General features: G+C 55.9%; 1 protein-coding gene across 5 annotated transcripts in view; it reads right to left on the reverse strand.

Annotated features, from left to right (window-relative positions):
- Nucleotides 1–20,216, reverse strand: part of ARHGAP27 (Rho GTPase activating protein 27) — a 31,193-nt gene that overhangs the window by 1,762 nt on the left and 9,215 nt on the right. For 2 of the 5 annotated variants that reach the window (XM_045489274.1, XM_045489277.1), the window contains 14 exons: nt 7,292–7,696; nt 6,730–6,912; nt 6,415–6,495; nt 6,259–6,342; nt 5,841–5,908; nt 5,315–5,405; nt 4,745–4,849; nt 2,285–2,383; nt 1,274–1,379; nt 1,036–1,143; nt 864–962; nt 624–701; nt 379–513; nt 124–229 (listed from right to left, as the gene is read on the reverse strand). In XM_045489274.1, the coding sequence (XP_045345230.1) occupies nt 124–229; nt 379–513; nt 624–701; nt 864–962; nt 1,036–1,143; nt 1,274–1,379; nt 2,285–2,383; nt 4,745–4,849; nt 5,315–5,405; nt 5,841–5,908; nt 6,259–6,342; nt 6,415–6,495; nt 6,730–6,912; nt 7,292–7,696 (1,748 nt within the window). Of the gene's footprint in view, nt 1–123; nt 230–378; nt 514–623; nt 963–1,035; nt 1,144–1,273; nt 1,380–2,284; nt 2,384–4,744; nt 4,850–5,314; nt 5,406–5,840; nt 5,909–6,258; nt 6,343–6,414; nt 6,496–6,729; nt 6,913–7,291; nt 7,697–11,315; nt 13,601–20,216 lie in introns of those variants that run through there. The other 3 variants (XM_045489276.1, XM_045489275.1, XM_045489273.1) reach the window with 3 other exon arrangements.

The raw sequence follows: 20,216 nt of genomic DNA on the forward strand, positions 1-20,216 counted from the left end.
CTGCAGGGGGGCGGGGGGTGGGGTGGGGAGGGAGGCCATCAGGGCCCAGAGCTGGAGGGGGGGGCGTGGGGGGGGCGTCCGCCAGCACCTGCCTCCCCATTCCCGCGCGGCTGGCCGGCTCACCTGCACAGGTGCTGGAAGAGCAGCCGCAGCGTGTCGTGGTTGGGGGCGGGCAGCGAGCGCACCAGGTCCCGCACACGGCGGCCGCGCTGGGCCTGGTCCGGCAGCTCTAGGGAAGGGAGGGTCGGCTCGGCCAGGGGAACGGAGGGGCTGAGTCCCAGTGGGGAGAGTGGGGGCGGGGTCCAGCCAAGGGGGTGTCCGAGGCAGGCCGGCCCCACCCCCCCGCCCCCCCCCCCCCCCACCTCCCCTAGCGCTCACTGATGGCCTCGATGAACTGGCGGAAGTGCGAGAAGGGAAAGAGGGGCTCCGGCAGCTCTCGAAAGAAGAGCTTCAGGGCGCCGGTGATCACGTGGACGTCCTCCCAGCGCCCATCCTCCAGGTCCAGGCGCTCATCTGCCACACGGCGATGGGGGAAGGAAGGTTGGGGGCGGGGAGAGGAAGAGGCGGTTAGCACCCCTTTGCGCCTTCAGGCCCTGGGGTCGGGGACGGAGGACGGGCCTCACCGTGGTCCACCTTATAGCGCAGCTTCTGGATGGTGGCCAGATTTCCACTGATGCGGTACAGGCCGTCGATGTCCAGCCCTGGGGCAGACGGAGGCGCTGACCTCGGGTTTGGTGGGATGGGTCTAAAGCTCCCGCTATGGCTCCTACCCAGGGGCTCCCGTTCTCCCTCCGCCGCCCTGCGCCCGCCCAGGGTTCTCCGCCAAGCGGCCCCGGAGGGAGGCCTCAGGGCGCCGCGCGTACCCCGGGCCTCGACGGTGCGGATGCACTGCTGTACGAAGCGCGGCACCGAGCTCCTCTCGCGTTCACACAGCGCGGCCAGCGCGCAGCCGAACACCTGGTCTGGGGGAGAGGCCCGTCAGCGCTGCCCGGCCCCCCAGCCGCCCGCGCCGCGCTCGCCGGCTCCCTCCCGTACCTTTGATGTAGCCCTTCTCCCGCAGCGACTGCAGCGTGGGTCGCCTCAGCAGGAACTTGCGGAGCTTGTGCCGGACCTTGCTCAGGTCGCTCTCCGCGGTGGCTGCGCCTGGGCACGGGCATGCGGGGGCCGAGTCGCTCGGTGGCGCCGGGACTGGCCGGGCGGGTCGTCCCCTGTTCCACCCCCCAACCCCCGCCCCCAGGAGACGCCCTCCGCCCCCCTCCCCCTCCCCGCGCACCTGCAGTGGGCCGCGCCTCACCCTCCAGCCAGCTTCCCAGGCGCTCCCTGGACCCGAAGTCCGCGTTGCTGCTCTCGCTTTCCTCCTCCGGGGGCAGGTCTGAGGACTGGAATCACGGGGCCTCAGAGTGGCAGAGCCCGGTGCCAGCTGGAGGTCCATCTGGGCTGGGGCGGGGACCCCGACGCCCCTCCCAGCGGCCCTGGTGACTCCCAGGCAGAGTGCACTGTTCCCTTCTCCAGTTAACCTCCCCTGACCTCCTTCCACCAGGGGAATCTCAGAAACTTCACCTCCCTTGGCTGCTTGGAAGCCCTTCAGCTGCTGGAGACAGTTATCCTGTTCTCTCCCACTCTTTCTTATCCTGGCCCCCCTTTCCCGTATTATCCTAGCTCCTCTGTGCACACTCCACTAGGTTAGCATTCCTCACTATGTGGCTCCTGGTTCTGAACTAGCAGTTCCAGCTGAGGCCTCCGCACTGCCCACAACTGCACCAGCATCACCGCCCTAGATCTGGATTCCTACCTCTAGGAATACAGCCAAATTCTGTACCCCCTGCTGGCTCCTAGGGAAACGAGGGTCAAAAGGCCCCAGGTTGTTCCCAGGTGAATGGCTGTCAGAGGAGGTCTGTCCTAACTCTATGTAATTAATTTTTTGAACCTAAAAAAATAGTCGACTCTTCTTTAACTTTAAAATTTTAATAGCTTAAAATTTTAACTTGTGGTTTTAGCCTGTCGTTCTAGTACAGAGGCTCTTTCTTGGATACTTACTTTTCTTCCAGCCTCCCTTGAAACAGGACATTCCTCTAGGCTGTGTCTCCACCCCTAGGAGAACCCTCCTGCGGGGCCAACCCCTGCAACCCCACAGGCTGGATTTGCCTACTTATGAGAGACTATTTCTTCGGCGGCCCATCTGCAGGGAGGGACATTTATCCTCAGATGCCCGACCCACAGTGGGCCCAGCTGCTCTGTGTAATGGCCGACCCACCAGCCCCAGAGGCCCCCGGGCTCTGCTTACCAGCTCCTGGATGCCCTCACCGATGGCCTTGTGCCAGGTGCTGATAATGGCCTCTGAGTCGTGCTGGATCAGGTACTCTGAGCCATCTCGGCTCCGTAGCTGGAGAGACACAAGTCACTCAGTCATCTCTGGTTCCCTGGGTCTACCCCGGAGCAAGGCCTTGGGGGGGGGGGAGGGGGGGGCGGGGGCGGGGCAGAGAAATGGTGGAGATGATCTGTCCTTGTCCCCAGGAACTGAAGGCATAATAGAGCAAGGGCCTCACCCCCGGGGCCGAGGCATTCCACTTTGGAATGCCTTATGCAGTAAGTGACAGCATATCTGTTACAGATGGGCAGACCAGGGGCCTCTCAAAACAACATCCGTTCATATCTGAAAGTTTCATACGGAAGGAAAGGCTATATTGTACGTATACGTAGCAACAGATTTCACAAAACGTTCATCCTGTTAAATGCACAGGCAAGCTGAGCTGCCCCAAACTAGCTGTTTTTGGAGGACTATTACTGAAGTTTCCTGTGGCTCTGGAGTGACAAGGAAGACTGGCTGTGAAAATTTGCCCGGCCCAACTACCTTGGCCATGATATAGAATCTGGGGCTGTCTCTTGAGAAAAATCCTAGAGGAGCCTGCAGGCCACCCCTGAATGGAGGGAGGATGGCCACCTGCGGCCAAGAAGCAGAAGCAGGGGGCTCCTCCGCTTCCGTTCAAGACTGTCAGCCTTTCCAACAGCTTGAATAACTTCCACAAGTACCATCTGCCTTCCAGTTCTTGCCAGAAAAGACAGCTCAGAAGCATTTATTCAGAAGCTTTCATCAAAAGCCAAGTCAGAGGGATGACATTTATAGAGCACTGGTTGAAGGACGTCCCTTTAGGTCAGGGAAGGGACATGCACAGCAAAGTGACGTTCTCCGGTCTGGCACCCGTGACAGACATTGCTAATTGGTCACAGCACTTGACGCTGCTAAGCCTGGAGAAGGCTCCAGACGGACTGAACAGAGTAGCTCATGAGATCAAACTGGTTTTCCAAGCCTGCTCTGTGGATAACACTGGTTCTAGAACTGCACGAAGCTTGGTGAAGACTACATACTCAAGTGCCTTGCAGAACTGCATTTTCTGAGCTGAATGGTGAGGTTATGCTCATGGCTTTTCTCATGTTACCTGAAGCAGCTAAACTAGAATGGAGCTCCACACTAAAAATTGCTTCGGGAGTTAAAGGTTAGGGGGAGCGCCTGGGTGGCTCAGTTGGTTAAGTGTCTGACTCTTGATCTCTGCTCAGGTCACGATCTCACAGTTTGTGAGTTCGAGCCCCACGTCGGAGCTCTGTGCTGACAGCTCGGAGCCTGTGATTCTCTCTCTCCCTCTCCCTTTCCCTCTGCCTCTTCCCCACTCACACACATGTGCACGCTCTCTCTCTCTCTCTCCAAATAAATAAATTAAATAAAAAAAAAAAAAAAGAGCTGGGGCGCCTGGGTGGCTCAGTCAGTTGCATGCCCAACTTCAGCTCAGGTCATGATCTCGCGGTTCATGATTCGAGCCCTGCATTGGGCTTGCTGCTATCACCCTGTCAGCTCAGGGCCCACTTCAGATCCTCTGTCCGCGCCCCTGCCCCCTGCCTCTCCCCCACTCTCTCTCTTGAAAATTAAATAAAATATTAAAAAAAAAAAGAGCTAAGGGTTAGGAAAGAGCTTTGATTTCCCTCAAAATTGGGGAAAGCCCCCCTCCCTCATCAATAAGAACTATGTAATTTTTTTTTTTTTTTTTTTTTTTTTTTTTTTTTTTTTTTTAGCAACAACCTAGCACCTGTACATCAGCTGCCTCCTGATGCCTCTCCACACTGACCCCTTCCTCTGACTTGTTGTGGCTGGTGCTGGCTTTTCAGTGGATTTTACCAGCTCACCACACGTGTTCTTGTTGTGAGCTGCCTCAGAACTTTTGGGGACGGAGGTGAGGGTAAAGGTAATTTCAAAGCAAGACCACATGTGGGCAGTGGAATGTGTGGTACCATAAGGGTCCTTGCCTGGGCCCCACGTGGCCTCTGTCTTCCTGCTAGGGGAGCCTGGGAAACCGGGGACCCAGCTTATTCACTGAGGACCCAGTTCAGCTGGAAGCTGGTCTCTGATCAGCCAGAGCAGGTTTCCGGCCTGTCTAAGTGAGTAGTGGGGGACAGAGAGTCTCCTGTCTGGGATGAGGGCCGCCTTTCTAGGCATGAGTTTCATTCCGCAGAGACCCCTGCTTCTCAACACCCTCTAGAGCCAGGAACTTGAACCCAGTTCCTGGAGAGGGAACCGCAGAATCCGTGATGCCAGAAACGCTGTGGGCAGATGCCCGGGGTGGGGGCAACTTTGGCTTTGAGCCCTGAGAATTCCAGTCCCACTCTCCCCAGGTCCCCCTTCTTGAGGCTTGCCTAATGAGGGTCTCAAGCCATCAGTAAGCCCCTTCTCCTTCTCCCAACCCCTATCACTCACCTCCAGCACATTCTTCCTGCTAGATTTGTCTTTGGGGGCCCAGGAGAGAGAGGCCCCCCTCAGATCCACTGTGTACTCAGGGGTGGAGAGCTTGGGAGGCTGCCTCTGTGGGAGAGGGGAGAAGGATTGGGGGGAGCACAGTTACCAGGAGCCCTCAGCTCAGACAGGCCTGCCAGGGCTCCTGGCTCCAGGGACAGGATGGGGAAAGCGGGCCCAGGGGTTCCTAGAACCTAGAGATCCTGGACGGGCTGGTCCTTTGCTGCCTGCTCACCCAGGAGGAGAGGAGAAAGGAGCACAGCTCTCATCCCCAGGAGCAGGTGTGCCCAGTCCCCAGTCTGCCTGCCCACCAGGCTGGGGAGGCCACCCTCAAGGACTGCTCCCCATGCCCAGGGTGGCTGGAAGCACTTGTCGTGGGCTGAATCTGCTGTCGTCACCCCCTGCCAAGGCCCAGCTCCGTTGGCACTCATATTCCACTGTCTCAGACCTAGCCTTAGACAAGCCAGATCAGGTAAAGAGCCGCAGGAATCAGAAGCAGATGGGATGGTCCCTGTGCCGGGGCCTGGGCCTTACCAGGCCGCCTGCAGCTGAGGCCTTGGAGTCCTTGAAGAAAGTCAGGATGCCACCCTCCAGCACCGTCCAGGAGGCGCTCCAGTGCTTCTTCCTAGGTGGGGGTAGGGAAGTGGGGGGTGGCCAAGCTTGCACTGGGCCCTGGGCTGAGGCCCCCTTCCACCCACAGGAGCGGGGCACAGAGCTTAAGAACACAGCTCAGCTTGGGGCACCCAACTGTGAGGGCTGGACTCCCAGTTCTAACACGTGGTGGCCAAGGGACCCTGGAGAAGTCACTATCTCTCAGTGCCTCAGTGTGTCCTCACGGGACCTCTTAGAAAGTTGCTATGAAGATTAACAAGAGCCTGGCATATGGAACTGACTCTTCATCTCGGGGCTGTGAGTTCGAGCCCCACATTTGCTGTAGAGATTGCTTATATAAATAAACTTAAAAAAAAATAAATAAAAGCCTCGATATGGGATGTGCTCAGTAAATGTCATCTTAATTAAGGCCCGCCCTGCCCTAGTCTGAACGCAGACAGGCTCTCACCGGAGCCGCTTTCCTTTGTCCACTGTCTTGGTGCGATGCAGCACACCGGCCTTGTCCAGGGTCTTGATCTTAGAAAGACAAGGGGAAAGAGGAGGGGGTTAAGGGGCTGAGCCACAGGGCAGGCAGGGGCTAGTCTCCCCAACAGCCGGCAACTCCTTCCAGGCGGGGCCTGAGTCATCACTGACCCCTTTCTGCTGCTGCTGCTGGTGGGGTGCCTGCTCCCACCCCAGCAGGAGAGATTTCCTCCCGGCTCCCAACCTCACCCAAACCTGGGCCCAGGATGACCCAGATCCAGGTTCATTCAGCTCAGGCTAGTGCTGGGGCCTATGGAGGTGACATGCCCGTCCCCGCCCCAGGCCCCTCGACCTCCAGGAAGCCCCGATTTCTTCTGCTAGGGCCTACATGCTCTTTCCTTTACCTTCTCCTCAGGGGGGCTGTCCTGGGCTGGGGTCTCACTGTTCTGGCTGGATTTGCAGATGCTTCGAGGGGCAGGGACAGGAACCTGGGGAGAAAGACAGTGTCAGGTATAATGCCCTCCCTTCTCCCCAGGACTCTCGCTTTCCCAGTTAGTTACCTGGGGCAGCTCCCACTGAACCGAGTCCTCATCTGGGTTGTAGAAGTAGGGCTTCCCGCGTTCGTCCTCCAGCCTCATCCACTGTGGGGAGAGGGATGGTCAGGGCTCCAAGCCCGGCTCATGGGAGGGGAGGAAAAGTTTCCCAGTATAGCCCCCAGGAGTCCGGAGGGTCAGGTGCAGAAGACGGGGCGGGGTGGGGGGGTCTTGGAGCTTGCTCAGGAGCTGCAGTTCATGGTGTTAAGGGGAGCTCCTGGTGAGGAAGAGCTGAAGAAGTGACCCAGGGGCTGTCTGCGCCCATCTGCCCGCTGCCCCTACCTGCTCCTGGGTGAAGTGGTTGGTGTAGAGCGTCTGCCCCTCGGGGCTCACGTGGCAAGACCAGCCGGGGGGCGTGGCCAAGGGAGAGGCGGACCGTGGCTCACTGAAAGAGCCCACGGGGGAATAGTCCTCCTCGGGGTAACTGGTCAGCGACTCGGGGTAGTCCGTCTCAGGGGTAGGGGGCTGCAGGGTACAGAAAACGGAGTCAGAGGGTCTCAGAGCCAGTACAGACGCCAGGCCACGTCCCCTCACCAGCGGTCTGGGGGCTGCGGGGAGCAGGAGGTGGGGTCTGAGACCCTCAGAGCTGCTCCGCCTTGGCCCCGCCCCCTCCCTTATCCAGGGGTCCCTTAAAGCCACCCGCCCACCCCGGCCAGGCCCCGCCCCCTCCCTCATTCTCAGGGGTCGTGGGCAGCAAGGGGCGGGGGGCAGAGGCCCAAAGAGACCCCGCCCACCCCGGCCAGGCCCCGCCCCCTCCCTCGTTCTTGGGGGCTGTGGGCAGCAAGAGGCGGGGGCAGAGGCCCAAAGAGACCCCGCCCACCCGGGCCAGGCTCCGCCCCCTCACCCTCTGGTCCCTGGGGCTGAGCGGACTCAGTCCCGGCTGCATCTCCAGGTCGTCCTCGGGCTCGTCGTCGGGCTCGTCTTCCCAGACGGCCTCGCCCGTCAGCGGGTTGTAGAAGAACACCCTGCGGCTCTCCTCATCCCAGTACTGGCCCCAGTCTGTCTCGAGGCTCTCGCGGCTGCCCACCGAGGTCGGGGAGGTGGCCGGGCTGGAGGCGCCCTCAGCAGCCTCGAAGGGCGACTCCCAGGTGGTCACGCCCGTGTCCGGGTTGTAGTAGTAGGGGCGCCCGGTGCCCGCGTCCGTGTGCGTCTCCCACGCCTGGGGGCGGGGCACCGCGGTGGCGCCGGGCGAAGTGGCCGGAGGCTGCCGCTCTACGTTCGCGTACACGGGCTCCGAGGGGTCGTCCACCTGTGGGAGGAGGGAGGGGACGTGACCTTCAGGGCATCTCCGGAGTCAGACAGTCCCGATTCGGCCACTTGCCATCTGGTTGACCTTTGGCAAGTCAGAGCACACCCCCTCCCCACCCCGCCGCGTCTGTTCCGCCGGCTGCCGGTCCGGAAATTGTAGTGAAGAGAGAATGAGGAAATATTCTTTTTTTTTTTTTTTAATGTTTTTATTTATTTTTGAAGGAGAGAGAGCATGAGCGGGGGAGGAACAGAGAGAGGGGGAGACACAGAATCCGAAGCAGGCTCCGAGCTGTCAGCACGGAGTCCGACGCGGGGCTCGAACTCACTAATCTGAGATCATGACCTGAGCGAAGTCAGACGCTTAACCGACTGAGCCACCCAGGCGCCCCAAGAATGAGGAAATATTCTTGAAAGTGCATTGTAAAATATGCATTGTAAAGTATGAGGTGTCCCAAAGGCCTAGGGCAGTTACATTATTTATTAACAATAATAAAATATCAATAACTGAGTTCTCCCGGGTGTGCGCTCAGTGTGCACTAGACCCGGGCGGGGAGGGGAGCGCGAATCAACCGGTTGGGCATGAATAGAGACATGGCCTCAGACCCATTCCTCTTCCTCTCCCATTCAGGTCACACAGGGGCAGGGCCCTGCTGCATTCTACAGCCCCCACCCCTTCTTCCTTCCTGGCCCAGAAAGATCCGGGACTGGAATCAGTACTGCCTCTGGATCTGAGACTGGAACTTCCTGAATGTGGGTTTTGCAGTCCTCGGAACCAATTGCAGAGAAGGGAAAGAGAGGGGAGAGCCAGATGGGAGGGAGGAAGGAGGAGCAAAGAAAGGTGAGGCCCTCTTCCCCCTCCAAAGAAAAGTGAGGTGGGCTGGAAGCTCCCTTCACACAGAATGTAAGTCAGGGCATGCTTAACACCCTTACCGCTCTCTGCCACCTGCGGGGCAAAGTCTGTCCCACCTGCCTACCTCCCGTCTTATTTCCTGCCATTCCTGGCCCTTTGCCTTGAACTTTACGCTCCAGTAGCCCTAGCATGCAGTTGCTGGAGGTCCCACCCTCTCTCCTGTGTCTTTTATCACAGCTTGCCTAGGCCCATCCCTGCCCCTTTCTCACCTGGTGGACTCAGGACTCAGCTCAGGTGTCAGGTTCAAGGCCCTTCCTGAGCTTCCTCTCGTGTGCCCACCACAGCCTAGCACCCTCAGCCCACCGGAGAGATAGATAGCCACATTATCAAACCCCAGGCCGCAGAGTAGCACAAGATTAATACTGTTTTCTAAGAACATATAATGCTATGAGGGAAATGCAGATTTCGACACGGTAAACAGCAGATAGTTCTAGTTATGTATTTTCAGAAACCCTCCAAAATGCTAACAGAGGTTATCTCTGGGCAGTGTAATTATAGGGATTGGGTTTGTTTTTATTTGTTTCTTTAAACTTTTTTCTTCTTTAAGCTTTTCTCAAAATTTTATATAATAACCACCACCACCCCCCCCCTCCGCTCCTTTTCTAATCACAGAAGTTCCTCTGTTGCTGTGATGCCTTCACTGAACTGTAAACTCCCCAAGAGGGGAAGCAAGTCCTGTCAAGGCGGCCTCTCCCCAGGCCTTAGGTAGGTGCCTAAAAATCCATTCATTTGTCCCACGAAGGTTCACCTGTTCCGTGCAGGCCCTGTCCTAGGCACTGGGAATGCAGCAGTGAACAAATGGACCCAAATCCCTATTGAGCAGCTCGGGTAAATGGCCGGGGAGTGGGGAGGGAGCCGAGCAGGGTTCTGAGTGAAATGCACAGCACGTCAGGGATGATTACTGCTAACGAGGAGATAGTGTTGCCGTCTGAGAGCACCCGGTGGCAGGTCCCAGGCTCGGAGGGAGGAGGAAGAGTTGGATACATCAGTTCCTCACTCCTCTCCCTCACCCCAGAAGCCCTTGTGTGGCTGAGACAGGACCCTCCACCCCACTTCTCCTTTCGCTGTGCCCACTGCAGCCCTCCTGGGCAACCTGGATTCCACCCACACGCGCCCACTGACCCTCCCCCCACACACAAAAGGCATCTTCCTATCACTGTACTTTCACTCCAGTCGGTTCCCCAGCCTAGAACATTCTCTGCCTACCCAAATCCTGCTCCTCTGCTGGTCCCCAGCTCCAAACATCCTGGAGAGCCGGGCTCCATTTACGGCCTGGTGGCGTTCTACTCTGCTGGCCAGTTCATCGTCCACCCGTCTGCCTACCTCCTCTGACCCCAAAAGGCAGGAGGTTTTTGAGAGCAGGACCCAGGATGATGTAACCCTCCTCAGTCACCCTCTAGCAGGCAGCCCGCTGCCCTGAAGCACACAGCCGATCCACCAAGGATACTTACTGCTAGAGTACCCGGGTCAATTCCATGCTACATTTCACAGCAGACAACAAACACACATATCCGACACTACAGGAGAGACGGGAGTTAGCTTTGAGCAGGGACTTTCTGGGAATGAGGGTTCGGCACAGGAGCCAGGAGACTCCTTGGGAGGACTAGACGCACCTCCTACCCACCCCAGCTGGATCCACTGAGGCTGGAGGGTCATATGGGGGGTGGGTGAGCTAAGGAAGGAGCCAGGCTCTTTGGACTGGGGATTTCCACTGGCAGGCTGCTAGACTTGGCTGTGTGTCCTCGGGGAGTCCCAGGCTGGTCAGGTTGATGGGGATCTTGCACAAGGAACAGCCCTAGCAGGTAGAGGAGATACAGGGGTAGATGTGTAGGCCCCCAGCACGATAGGGCTGTCACAAGGAAGGGAAGATACAGAATCACCTTGTGGGGCTCCGGACCGCAAATCAGAGGCCTAGTGGGAGCAGAGGGCAGGGTTCCTTGGAAGGAAGCACATTCTAAGGATTGGGGCTGCTTCAGGGGGTAGTAAGGGGCCTTCACTGGAGGTGAGCAGTTAGGGGTACTGCAGCCCTGAGGCCCCTTCAAACTCTAGAACTCTCTGCAGAACCCTCACAGTGCTAAGATAGAGGCGTTTTCCTCTCCTGGCAGAGCCACAGCCAGGATCAGACTGGAAGCCAGGTGGGGCCAGTCCCTCCGTGCCCTCTGGCCTTCAAGGGGAGGCTCGCCCAGGTTAGAGCAGGGCCCGGCACCCCCCTGCCCACAGCTCCTGGAGGCCCAGACGACACCCCGTCGCAGCCCATCAACAGACCCTGACTAGGGCACCAACAGCTCTTGAGGCCCAGACCCCAATCATGACAGAGACACGTACGTTTTCCAAGTAGGAAAGGGGAAGTGATCTCCCACCTCAGGCCCAAGGACAGAGCTAAGAGGCGCCCTGGCTCTCACCACACCCAGCTGCCTGGCCCCCCAGCACCCCGTTTCCAGTTCCCTCCCCTCCCCGCAAACAGGTGGCAGGCCTGCCCCTCTTCCCCTCTTCCACCCCGATCACCGATCACCGGGTCTCAGCGCCCCTCCACAGCCCCTCTCAGACCGGCAAGGCCTTGGAAGAGGAAAGAGGCAAGAAGGGAGGAGTCCCCCCAAATCTGGGAGATGTCCTGCCCCCAAACCCAGCTCATCCAGCTCCTAACAGGCCAGACGCCCTCAGCCCTCCCCATCAGAGGCCAAGCTTGCCCCCAAACGCCAGGGTCCCCTACCTGTCCCCGCAGGGCCCGACTCTGCCTCCTGGTCAGCTTGGCAATCATGTCCACCATCCTGTCCCCACTGAGCTGCTGGGACAGAGCCCTGGGAAGGCTTCAGGGGTGGAGCCAAGGGGCACAACCCCAGGGCTGGCACGGGGCAAGGGGGAAACAAGAAGTTGCTTTGAGATGGCGGGAGGCTGAGCCTCCAGCCCATTTCCTGTCAGGGCTGCGGAAGTGCTAGCCTGAGACAGAGACTGCCTGAGAAAGGGTGGGGTGGGGGAAAGGGGGTGGTGTCTCACTCAGGTCTGGGGTATTTTTATGCGTCCAGGGACAAACGGGCCTTCCTGTGCTATGCTCTGATGACTGGCAAGTTCTGAGTCCCAGGCCAGATACAGCCGTGGGGCAGGGTGGCACCGGGACCACAGGTGGGGGAGGGGCAGGCTGTGCACCTGGGAGCAGGCAGAGGGGGCGGTTGGGTGCTGGCGCCTGGGCTGGCATGGACAGGACGCGGAGTGGCCATCAGCTCCCCGCAGGCCCGGGGAGGATGTGATGGGGAAGAGGAAGCTTGTGTGTGTGTCGCGGGGTGAGCGGGGGACGTCTCAAAGAGGAAGGGGTCTGGGCAGATGTGGTATCAGAGCGAGAGCCAGTGTCTGGAGTCTTCCAGCCACACAGGGAATGGGAGGGATGTTGACCACACCACAGTCTACTCGCCTTGACCGTCTCCTCCAGCCTGGGCCACCGAGACGCATGTAGCCTCCCCACAACCTTACACCAACAGCTTCCCCGGGTCTCTCCTCTCTTCACCCTCCCATCGGGTGTCCAAACCGCAGTCTGGCACCATGGGCGCAGCCTGTCCCTGGTGAGAAGCTGCCGACCCCCTCCAGGCCAAGGACCTCCTTGTCTTCCTGACACTCTCAGAGCGGCTCTGACACCCGAGGGTCTCCCCCCTGGCCGCCCAGCTCCCAGATCAGGCTCTGACCCCCATCTTCTATCCCGGATGCCAGACCCCTCATCTTCTGCTCTCCCATTTCAGTAACCCTCCTGCTCCCAGCCCTGGCCCTCTTTTCTCCCCTGCCCATGTCCCCCAGGCCACTCCTTCCCTGCACCTACCGCAGGCTCAGGACAGGGACGTCCAAGTGGAGCTAGGTGTGGTGTAGGCTTGGGGTGTGGGACATTTGGACAGACCACATCCACAGCAAGCCAGGGACCTAGGCCCTACTCTGCCCTCAAAGCTCTAGTATCACTCCCCTACCGTCCCTTGTGGGGCTCAGAAGCCTGGAGCACCAGAGGCAGAGAGGCCTGGAGTCCTCCCACTTGTCACATACATGACCCATCCCACTGACCCCACCCTGAGGGACATGGGCCACACACACACACAGGACAAGTCACCAAGAGGGACGGAGCCAGGCCCAGGAGATGGGAACAGCCTGTGTACATTCCAGAGTGGCCAGAAACTCTGAGCCGGCAGCAGGGAGGAGCTGGGGCAGGAACGGGGAGAGAGGAGGCAGGTGTGGGAACCTGGGCCCTCAGTGCTGCCCTGCTGTAGGGTTAGCAGGCAGGGTCTCCCTGGGGCAGGAACCAAGAGTGACAGCGTGGGAGACTGGGACCATAGAAAAGGCTGCCCACCAGCTGACCTTCCCCGGAAAGAACCCTGGCCGCCATGTCTGGCGTCTCCCAGAGGGCTCTGGCCTCACACCATAGGGACTGAGCAAAACCCACACAGCTCTGGCCTGTTCTTCTCGGTCAGGGAGGTTGGCGCCTCAGGCCTCGGGTATGGGCTTCCCCAGGTGAGATGCGACCACAGCAGCTCCCCAGTGGGGTCCTCCTCCCTCACCCACACCCTCACACCTCACCTGGCCTCCAGAGGCACACAGTGGAGGAGGGGACAGAACAAGCCAGCTTCACCTCGCCCCGTCTCTCCGGCCCTCTGTCCTCGCCCCCGCCTTCTCTGCAAAACCCTCATCAGTGTTGGGGCACAAGCAGGTGCAACCAGAAAATCCTATCCGTTCTCTGGGGCCAGAGGCAAAAGAAATGCCTGCAAACCAGTGACTGGAGCCCGGGGTCTGGCTCAGGTGGCTGCGGAGGGGACAGGATCTCCTTTGCCGACTCCATGCCACCCGGGTGGAGGGAGAGTTGGGAATAAACTGTGATCTTTGCCTTAGTGAGGCGGTGAGCTTAGCCAAGTGCACAGAACTGTCCTGGTGTCCCTCCCCCGAGCACACCCTCTCCAGGACAGAGTCCAGGCCTCACCGTACCCAGCCCTAGCCCTGAGTGACTCACCCAGCCGTGTGCAGTGGGAAAGCTGAGGGTCACCCCGCAGGCTCCTCAAGCCTCAGAATAGTGGGGAACCATGCCTAGAGCTGCCCCCCACCCCCCACCCCAGGGTCTGGTGTAACTGGTTTGGGCTGGGGCCTGGACACGGGCTAAGGCCCACGTGAGGCTCAGTGTAATCTTATTGCTTGCCCTGTAGCCTGACAGTCCAAACACAACAGGCTGAGGTGAGGGTTTTCTCTGGGGTTTGGGCCGGAAGCATCATTTGATTCAAAGGAAAAAAGAGCAGGATTCCAGAGACATGGCTTCTTGTATAGGTTGTGCCCTAGCTTCTCTCTGGGCAGCCCCCTGAAACTCTGGGCCTCTGTTTCTTTACCCATAGAATGGGCTGTCATTCTCCACCTCCCCCCCAGCTCCCCCTTCCCTGCTCACAGGGTTGGGTTCTGTGAAAGGGCCAGGCAGGTCCCCTGAGGTTTCTACACCCAGTGGGGACGTGGGGGAGAAAGCGGGGCTGAACCCCTGCTTTTCTGGCTCTGGGTTTCGACTGAGTGCCCTGAGCTCTGGACTCTGCCCGCAGCCTCTTAGCGACCTCATGGGGCCGTGCGTTTGGCTCGCTCCTCCAGGGCAGGTGGGGCCTGGGGTGGAGCCCCTTTGCCGCTCACACGCCCTGTGCTCTGGGTGAGGCCTCCAGACACCCAGAAGGTCTCCTGCTGCTGGGCCAGGAGGAGTCAGAAACGGTCCGTCGAGGAACTTGCCGGCCAGCAAAAGCTGTCATCGTGAGCCACGGGAGGAAAATGTGCCAGGGCCCCGTCCCCTCAGACGGATCTGCACCTGCACCCACCATTCCTCCTCACTTCCCCAGTGGAGGGACCAGGGTCCCCCGTCCACGCCGACCTCCCCAACCTAGGCCCAGGGACCCCATTGTCTCTCACTTGCTCAGAAGCTGCCTCTCCTCAGATCTCCAACTCCTCCCACCTGACTGCCTTTGGCCCTTTGGCCTTTCAACAAACTCAAGGCCTCTCCATCTTAAAAAGAAACAGCGCGCCCCTGGACCCAGCTCTCCCTGCCTCGTTTCCAGAACCCCCTTCTTGCCCGCGTGTGTGCACCTGCCATCCCGCTGTCCACGCACTCCGACGTCCAGCCCACTGCTCAGGTCTCCTACTACCTCCCCAATGACAAAGGTGGTCCTCCTTGGGCCTGACTCCCCTCCGGGACTTAGTCCTTACAACCCTCTCCCTCCTCGTCTGCCTCCTCAGCCTGGGGCCCAGGCTCCTCTTCCTCCGCCCATTTCCCTGATGCCTGCTCTCACCTTTCCTTCTCACTCTACTGTCCCCGGGGAAGCCCAACCATCTCGGTTAACTTAACAACCCGCAACCCCGCCTCCAGGAGCGCAGACCCAACTGCCCCCCTGGGTGTCCTCGGTATGCCTCAAAAGCCGCACGTCCCAAACCAAGTTCACCTTCTTCCTCCTCCTTCTTCCCATCTTGGCGTCATCTTGATTGCTCAAGCAGAGACCTGGAGTCACTGAGCCGGGTGACCTGACCCGCCTAAGCCTTTCACACCTACCAGTCCCCAGGTAGCACAGGGATTAGAGGAACACCACCTCGAGGAAGCAAACATTCAGATCTAGAGTAGATGTCCTGCAGGGAATTGGTCTGGTCTCTGTGTCAGGGCAGGAAGAGAGGGACGGGACAGTCAAATGGAACGCATGGCCCTTGAGCCAATCCTGGTTCAAACAAACTGGCTGTGGGGCGCCTGGGTGGCCCAGTCGGTTGAGCGTCCGGCTTCGGCTCAGGTCATGATCTCGCAGTCTGTGAGTTCGAGCCCCGCGTCGGGCTCTGTGCTGACAGCTCGGAGCCTGGAGCCTGCTTCGGATTCTGTGTCTCCCTCTCTCTGCCCCTCCCCCACTCATGCTCTGTCTCTCTCTGTCTCAGAAATAAACATTAACAAAAAAATTAAAAAAAAAAAAACTGTCTGTGAGAGATTTGTTTTAGGACAATGAAGGAGCTGTGAGTATGGCCTGGGTCTTAGATGATATGTAAGGAACTAATGTTAATTTTGTCAGATATAACAATGGTAATGGTATTGTGATTGTGGAGAAAAACATTTTTAAGAAATAGATGCTAAATTTTTTAGGGGTGAGATGCGATAAAGTCTGGAATTTATTATTTCTTGGCACACACACACACACAAAAGAACAAACTTGGCAAGGAGCAATCGTCAAATCTAGTAATGGGTATAATTACATTCGTTTTAATATTCTTTTTGCTTCTTTGCCTATTTGAAAATCTTCATAAGAAAAGGGGAAAAGCATCTCCCTCAACCTTTTTTGCTATTGTGCGTTCTCAGTGTTATGACTTTATGAGGTGTTCCCTGTTTCTTACCCAGAAGGACTGGCCCTTCCAACTCTCCCCCTACCCTCGGTCGTAATTTCTCTCCCTTTATGATGCAGCTCCGGTGCCAGGAATTCTGGAAATACGGCAGCTTAAACATGTCCTGCTTCTCCCCTTTCTCCCCCGACTGCTACGCTCTATGAAGGGGCTGTGCCAGTTGGTGGGCAGGGCTGGCTGGCCCGGGAACCCGGGAGACCCCGGGGCAGACCAGGCCCACCATGGGCCCCCAGAGGGAAGGCAAGGTGACCCCCAGGAGCTGACAGGGAGCCAAACAGGTAAGCTAGGCACTCTCTGCCCACAAGGTTGGGGAGACCGGGAAGGCAGGAAGGGAGCAGGGAGAGCTCCTGATGGTGTCTTAGCAGGGGTCTGCCCAGCCCCCAGAGACCATCACTCCTCTGCTCCAAGCTCCAAGGGCTCCACCCCAGCACTGCAAGCAAAGACCCATAAACCCCACTCCTCTGACAAGCCAGAGGCTGGAGAGAGGCAGAGCAAACACAACCCAACCCACCGCCTTAATATAGCGGGTCCGGACGGGACGGGACGTGCTAGAGACCGATCACAAGTCATGGTGGGAAGAGGAACTTGTCAGTCAGAAGTGACAGGACAGCTGGATGGCCACCCAGAAGAAGATAATTAAAGGTGGGTCTACATCTTACTCTGTCCGCTCAAATATACCCCCAGAGGATCCAAGATTTAGATGTAACAAGTGAAACCATTGGGGCGCCTGGGTGGCTCAGTGGGTTAGGATTCGGACTTCGGCTCAGGTCATGATCTCACAGTTTGTGGGTTCAAACCGTGCGACGGGCTCTGTGCGGACATCTCGGAGCCTGGAGCCTGCTTCGGGTTCTGTGGCTCCCTCTCTCTCTGCTCCTCCCCCACTCATGCTGTCTCTCTCTGTCTCTCAAAAATAAAATAAAACATTAAAAAATTATTTTTTTTAAAAGTGAAACCATAAAAATACTCAAACAGGAAAACACGAGCAACATTCTATATTTAAAAAAGACTTTTGTAAAGGCGTCTGGTTGGCTCGGTCGCTTAAGCATCTGACTCTTGGTTTCAGCTCAGGTCATGATCTCACGGTTAGTGGGTTTGAGCCTTGCATCAGGCTCTGTGCTGACAGCGCGGAGCCTGCTTGGGATTCTTTCTCTGCCCCCCACCCCCCGCCCTCCCCCCGCCGGTCCTCTCTCTTTTTTTTTTTTTTTTTTTTTTTAAAAGACCTTTGTAACAGAGACTCCAAATCTAAAAGCCATAAAGCACATGATTTATACATTTGACCACATATATGTACTTTAAGTGGGGCACCTGGGTGGCTCAGTCGGTTGAGCGTCCGACTTTGGCCCAGGTCACGATCTCACGGTTCGTGGGTTCGAGCCCCGCGTCAGGCTCTGTGCTGACAGCTCGGAGCCTGGAGCCTGCTTCGGATTCTGTGCCTCGCTCTCTCTCTCTGCCCCAACCCACTCGCATTCTGTCTCTGTCTCTCTCAAAAATAAATAAACATTAAAAAAATTAAAGAAATAAATAAATGTACTTTAAGTAATTTGTGTGGCCAAAAAACAACATTAGCAAAGTCAAAAGACAATCTTAGGGAGATTACAACTCAGGTAAGAGATAAAGAGCTGTGTTCCCTAGTGTAGCAAAACCTCCTAGAAACCAATAAGGAAAAGACCAACAACTCAGTAGAAAAAGGAGCACAGGATACGAACAGACGGTTCACAGAGAAAGAAAAACAAACAGTCCTTAAATCTATGTAAAGATGCTCACCCTCACTGCAAAGAGAAATGCAAATTTAAGCTATCTTAAGATCCTACATTTTGCTATCAGACTGGCAGAAAACAAAATTTTGATGCGACTTGGTTGGCAAGGCCGTGGGGAATCAGACCCTCGCATTTGTGCTGGTGGGAATGTATGAGCCCTACGGGCGGGGACAGCAACTTGGCAAAATATAACAACTACCCCCTGTTTACCCTTCGACCCAGCAAACCTACTTCTGGGATTTAGCCTCGATTTACCAGCACGTGTGTGAAAGATTATTTCTTCTAGCGTCGTTCACAGTTGCAAAAGATGGGAAACCATGCAACTGCCTGTCAACAGTATACTGGTTAAATATATTATGATACATCCCTAAGGTGGAAAACCTGCCCCGCTGGAAGGAAGGAGACTGACCCTCTCTGTGCACAATCTCCAAGATACACTGTCAAATCAAAAAGGCAAAAGATAAGCAAGTTACAGGATTGTGTGTATTGCATGCAACCTTTATGTGAGAGAGGCGGAAAATCAAGTAATCAAATGCATATTCTTACAAGTTTGTATTTGTCTGAAGAACCAGTGAAAGAATAGAGAAAGGATTAATGAGCGTGGTGACTTCTGAGCTGATGGTGAACAGGGTATGGAAGCAGGGGTGAGAGAGAGAGAGGGAGAGAGCAGAGGAGGGGCAGAGAGAGGAGAGAGAGAACCCCAAACAGGTTCAGTGCTGTCAGCACAGAGCCCGAGGTGGGGCTCGAACTCACCAACTGTGAGATATGACCTGAGCCGAAATCAAGAGTTGGATGCCTAACAGATTGAGCCACCCAGGCGCCCCTTACTATATACTTTTTAACATTGTTTCGATTTTTAAAAACCATGAAAGTATATTATCGGATTAAAAAAAAAAAAAAAAAAACAAGGCTATCGGCAAGATAGAGGGGCTGGAAAACACAGTGACAACTTAAACAACAACAAAATAGAACTCTTAAGAAGATTCAAGTAAAGCCCAAAAGGAAAAAAAGACTACTTTAAAACTTAAAATATATCCCTGGACTATTCATTGGAGGCGAGGATAGTCACCCTCCAGACTCAAAGTAGTGGCCTGGAAGATAAAGCAGGAGAAATTGCTCGTGGCAAACGTACACAGAGACAGAAATGAAGGAGGCAAAGCTACAAAACCAGAGGTTCCAGTCAAGACAGCTAACTTGCAAATAAAAGAAAAAGTCAAGGAAACGATAATCCTACAACAAATAGATTTCTCTAAGCTGAAAACAGACCCGAGGCTATCTGGAAATGGACAGGGTTCCAGAAGGGAGTGCTGAGAAAAAGAATCCCCACTCTGCACACCCAAGGAGTGTTTGGTTAGGAACCCCAGGGAAGGGGGCCTGGGTGGCTCAGTCTGTTACGAATTCCGCTCAGGTCATGATCTCACGGCTTGTGAGTTCAAGCCCCGCTTCGGGCTCTGTGCTGACAGCTCGCAGCCTGGAGCCCGCTGCTTCGGATTCTGTGTCTCCTCTCTCTGCCCCTCTCCCTAAAATAAACCATCAAGTACTTTGTACCCATTGTCAAACAAAATGTGGAAAGGTTGCATTATCCCATCAAAAGACAGAGTCAGCTTGGGTTTCAAAATACAGTGACAGGATATATATAAAAATCCACTTAAAAACGTGATAGTGTTGAGGGGCACCTGGCTGGCTCAGTCACCAGAGCACGTGACTCTTGATCTCAGGATTGTGAGTTCGAGCCCCACGTTGGGTGTAGAGATTACTTAAAAATAAAACCTTAAAAAAAAAGAAAGGGTGATGTTGAAAATAAAGGGATACCGAGAGATATCACACGGGCAAAAAAGAAAATAGAATACAATAGAAAGAGTGGCCATATTCATAAAAGAAAGGTGGAGTTTCAGGTTGAAAGCACTAAGCGGGATAAAGAGGGGCACCAGGTAACAACACAAAGGGACAATCTGTGATGACAGAACAGTCAAAATCTGGGCGCTCCCAACAGTGTTGTAGTTAAATATAAAAAACAAAGCCTACTAAAAATACAAGAAGAACTTTATAGAGAAAATTTGAGTGGGAGATTTAATAAATCTCTAATGGAACTGGAGTAAAAGAATAAACAGAAAGAAGTAGACAAAGGAAATGCAAGTTTGACTAATATAATCAATCAGCTTGGTTTGATACATAGGGGATCTTATGTCCCTTAAATAAAAAATATACGATTTTTCCAGGTCTATGAAACTCTTAGAAAAGTCATTGACTTGGTCACAAAGAAACCCATAAATAAAATTAAAAGTGGGGATTTTACAAATCCAGTAAAAAAACGAATGCTTTCCCAGTAAAGTATGAAATGGCCCAAATTAGCGAGAACTGGTGGAACACTTGAAAAGACCAAATCACGGTTGATGAGAAAAAAGTCTGCCACTGACAAAGCGCCAGGTGCAGAGGGGTTTCACGGGAGAGGCTGACTTGTGGAAACCTTTACGATTCACCTGCCGTCTCCCTTCCTT

The sequence above is a fragment of the Leopardus geoffroyi genome, chromosome E1 (assembly GCF_018350155.1).
Source record: "Leopardus geoffroyi isolate Oge1 chromosome E1, O.geoffroyi_Oge1_pat1.0, whole genome shotgun sequence".
NCBI lineage: Eukaryota > Metazoa > Chordata > Mammalia > Carnivora > Felidae > Leopardus > Leopardus geoffroyi.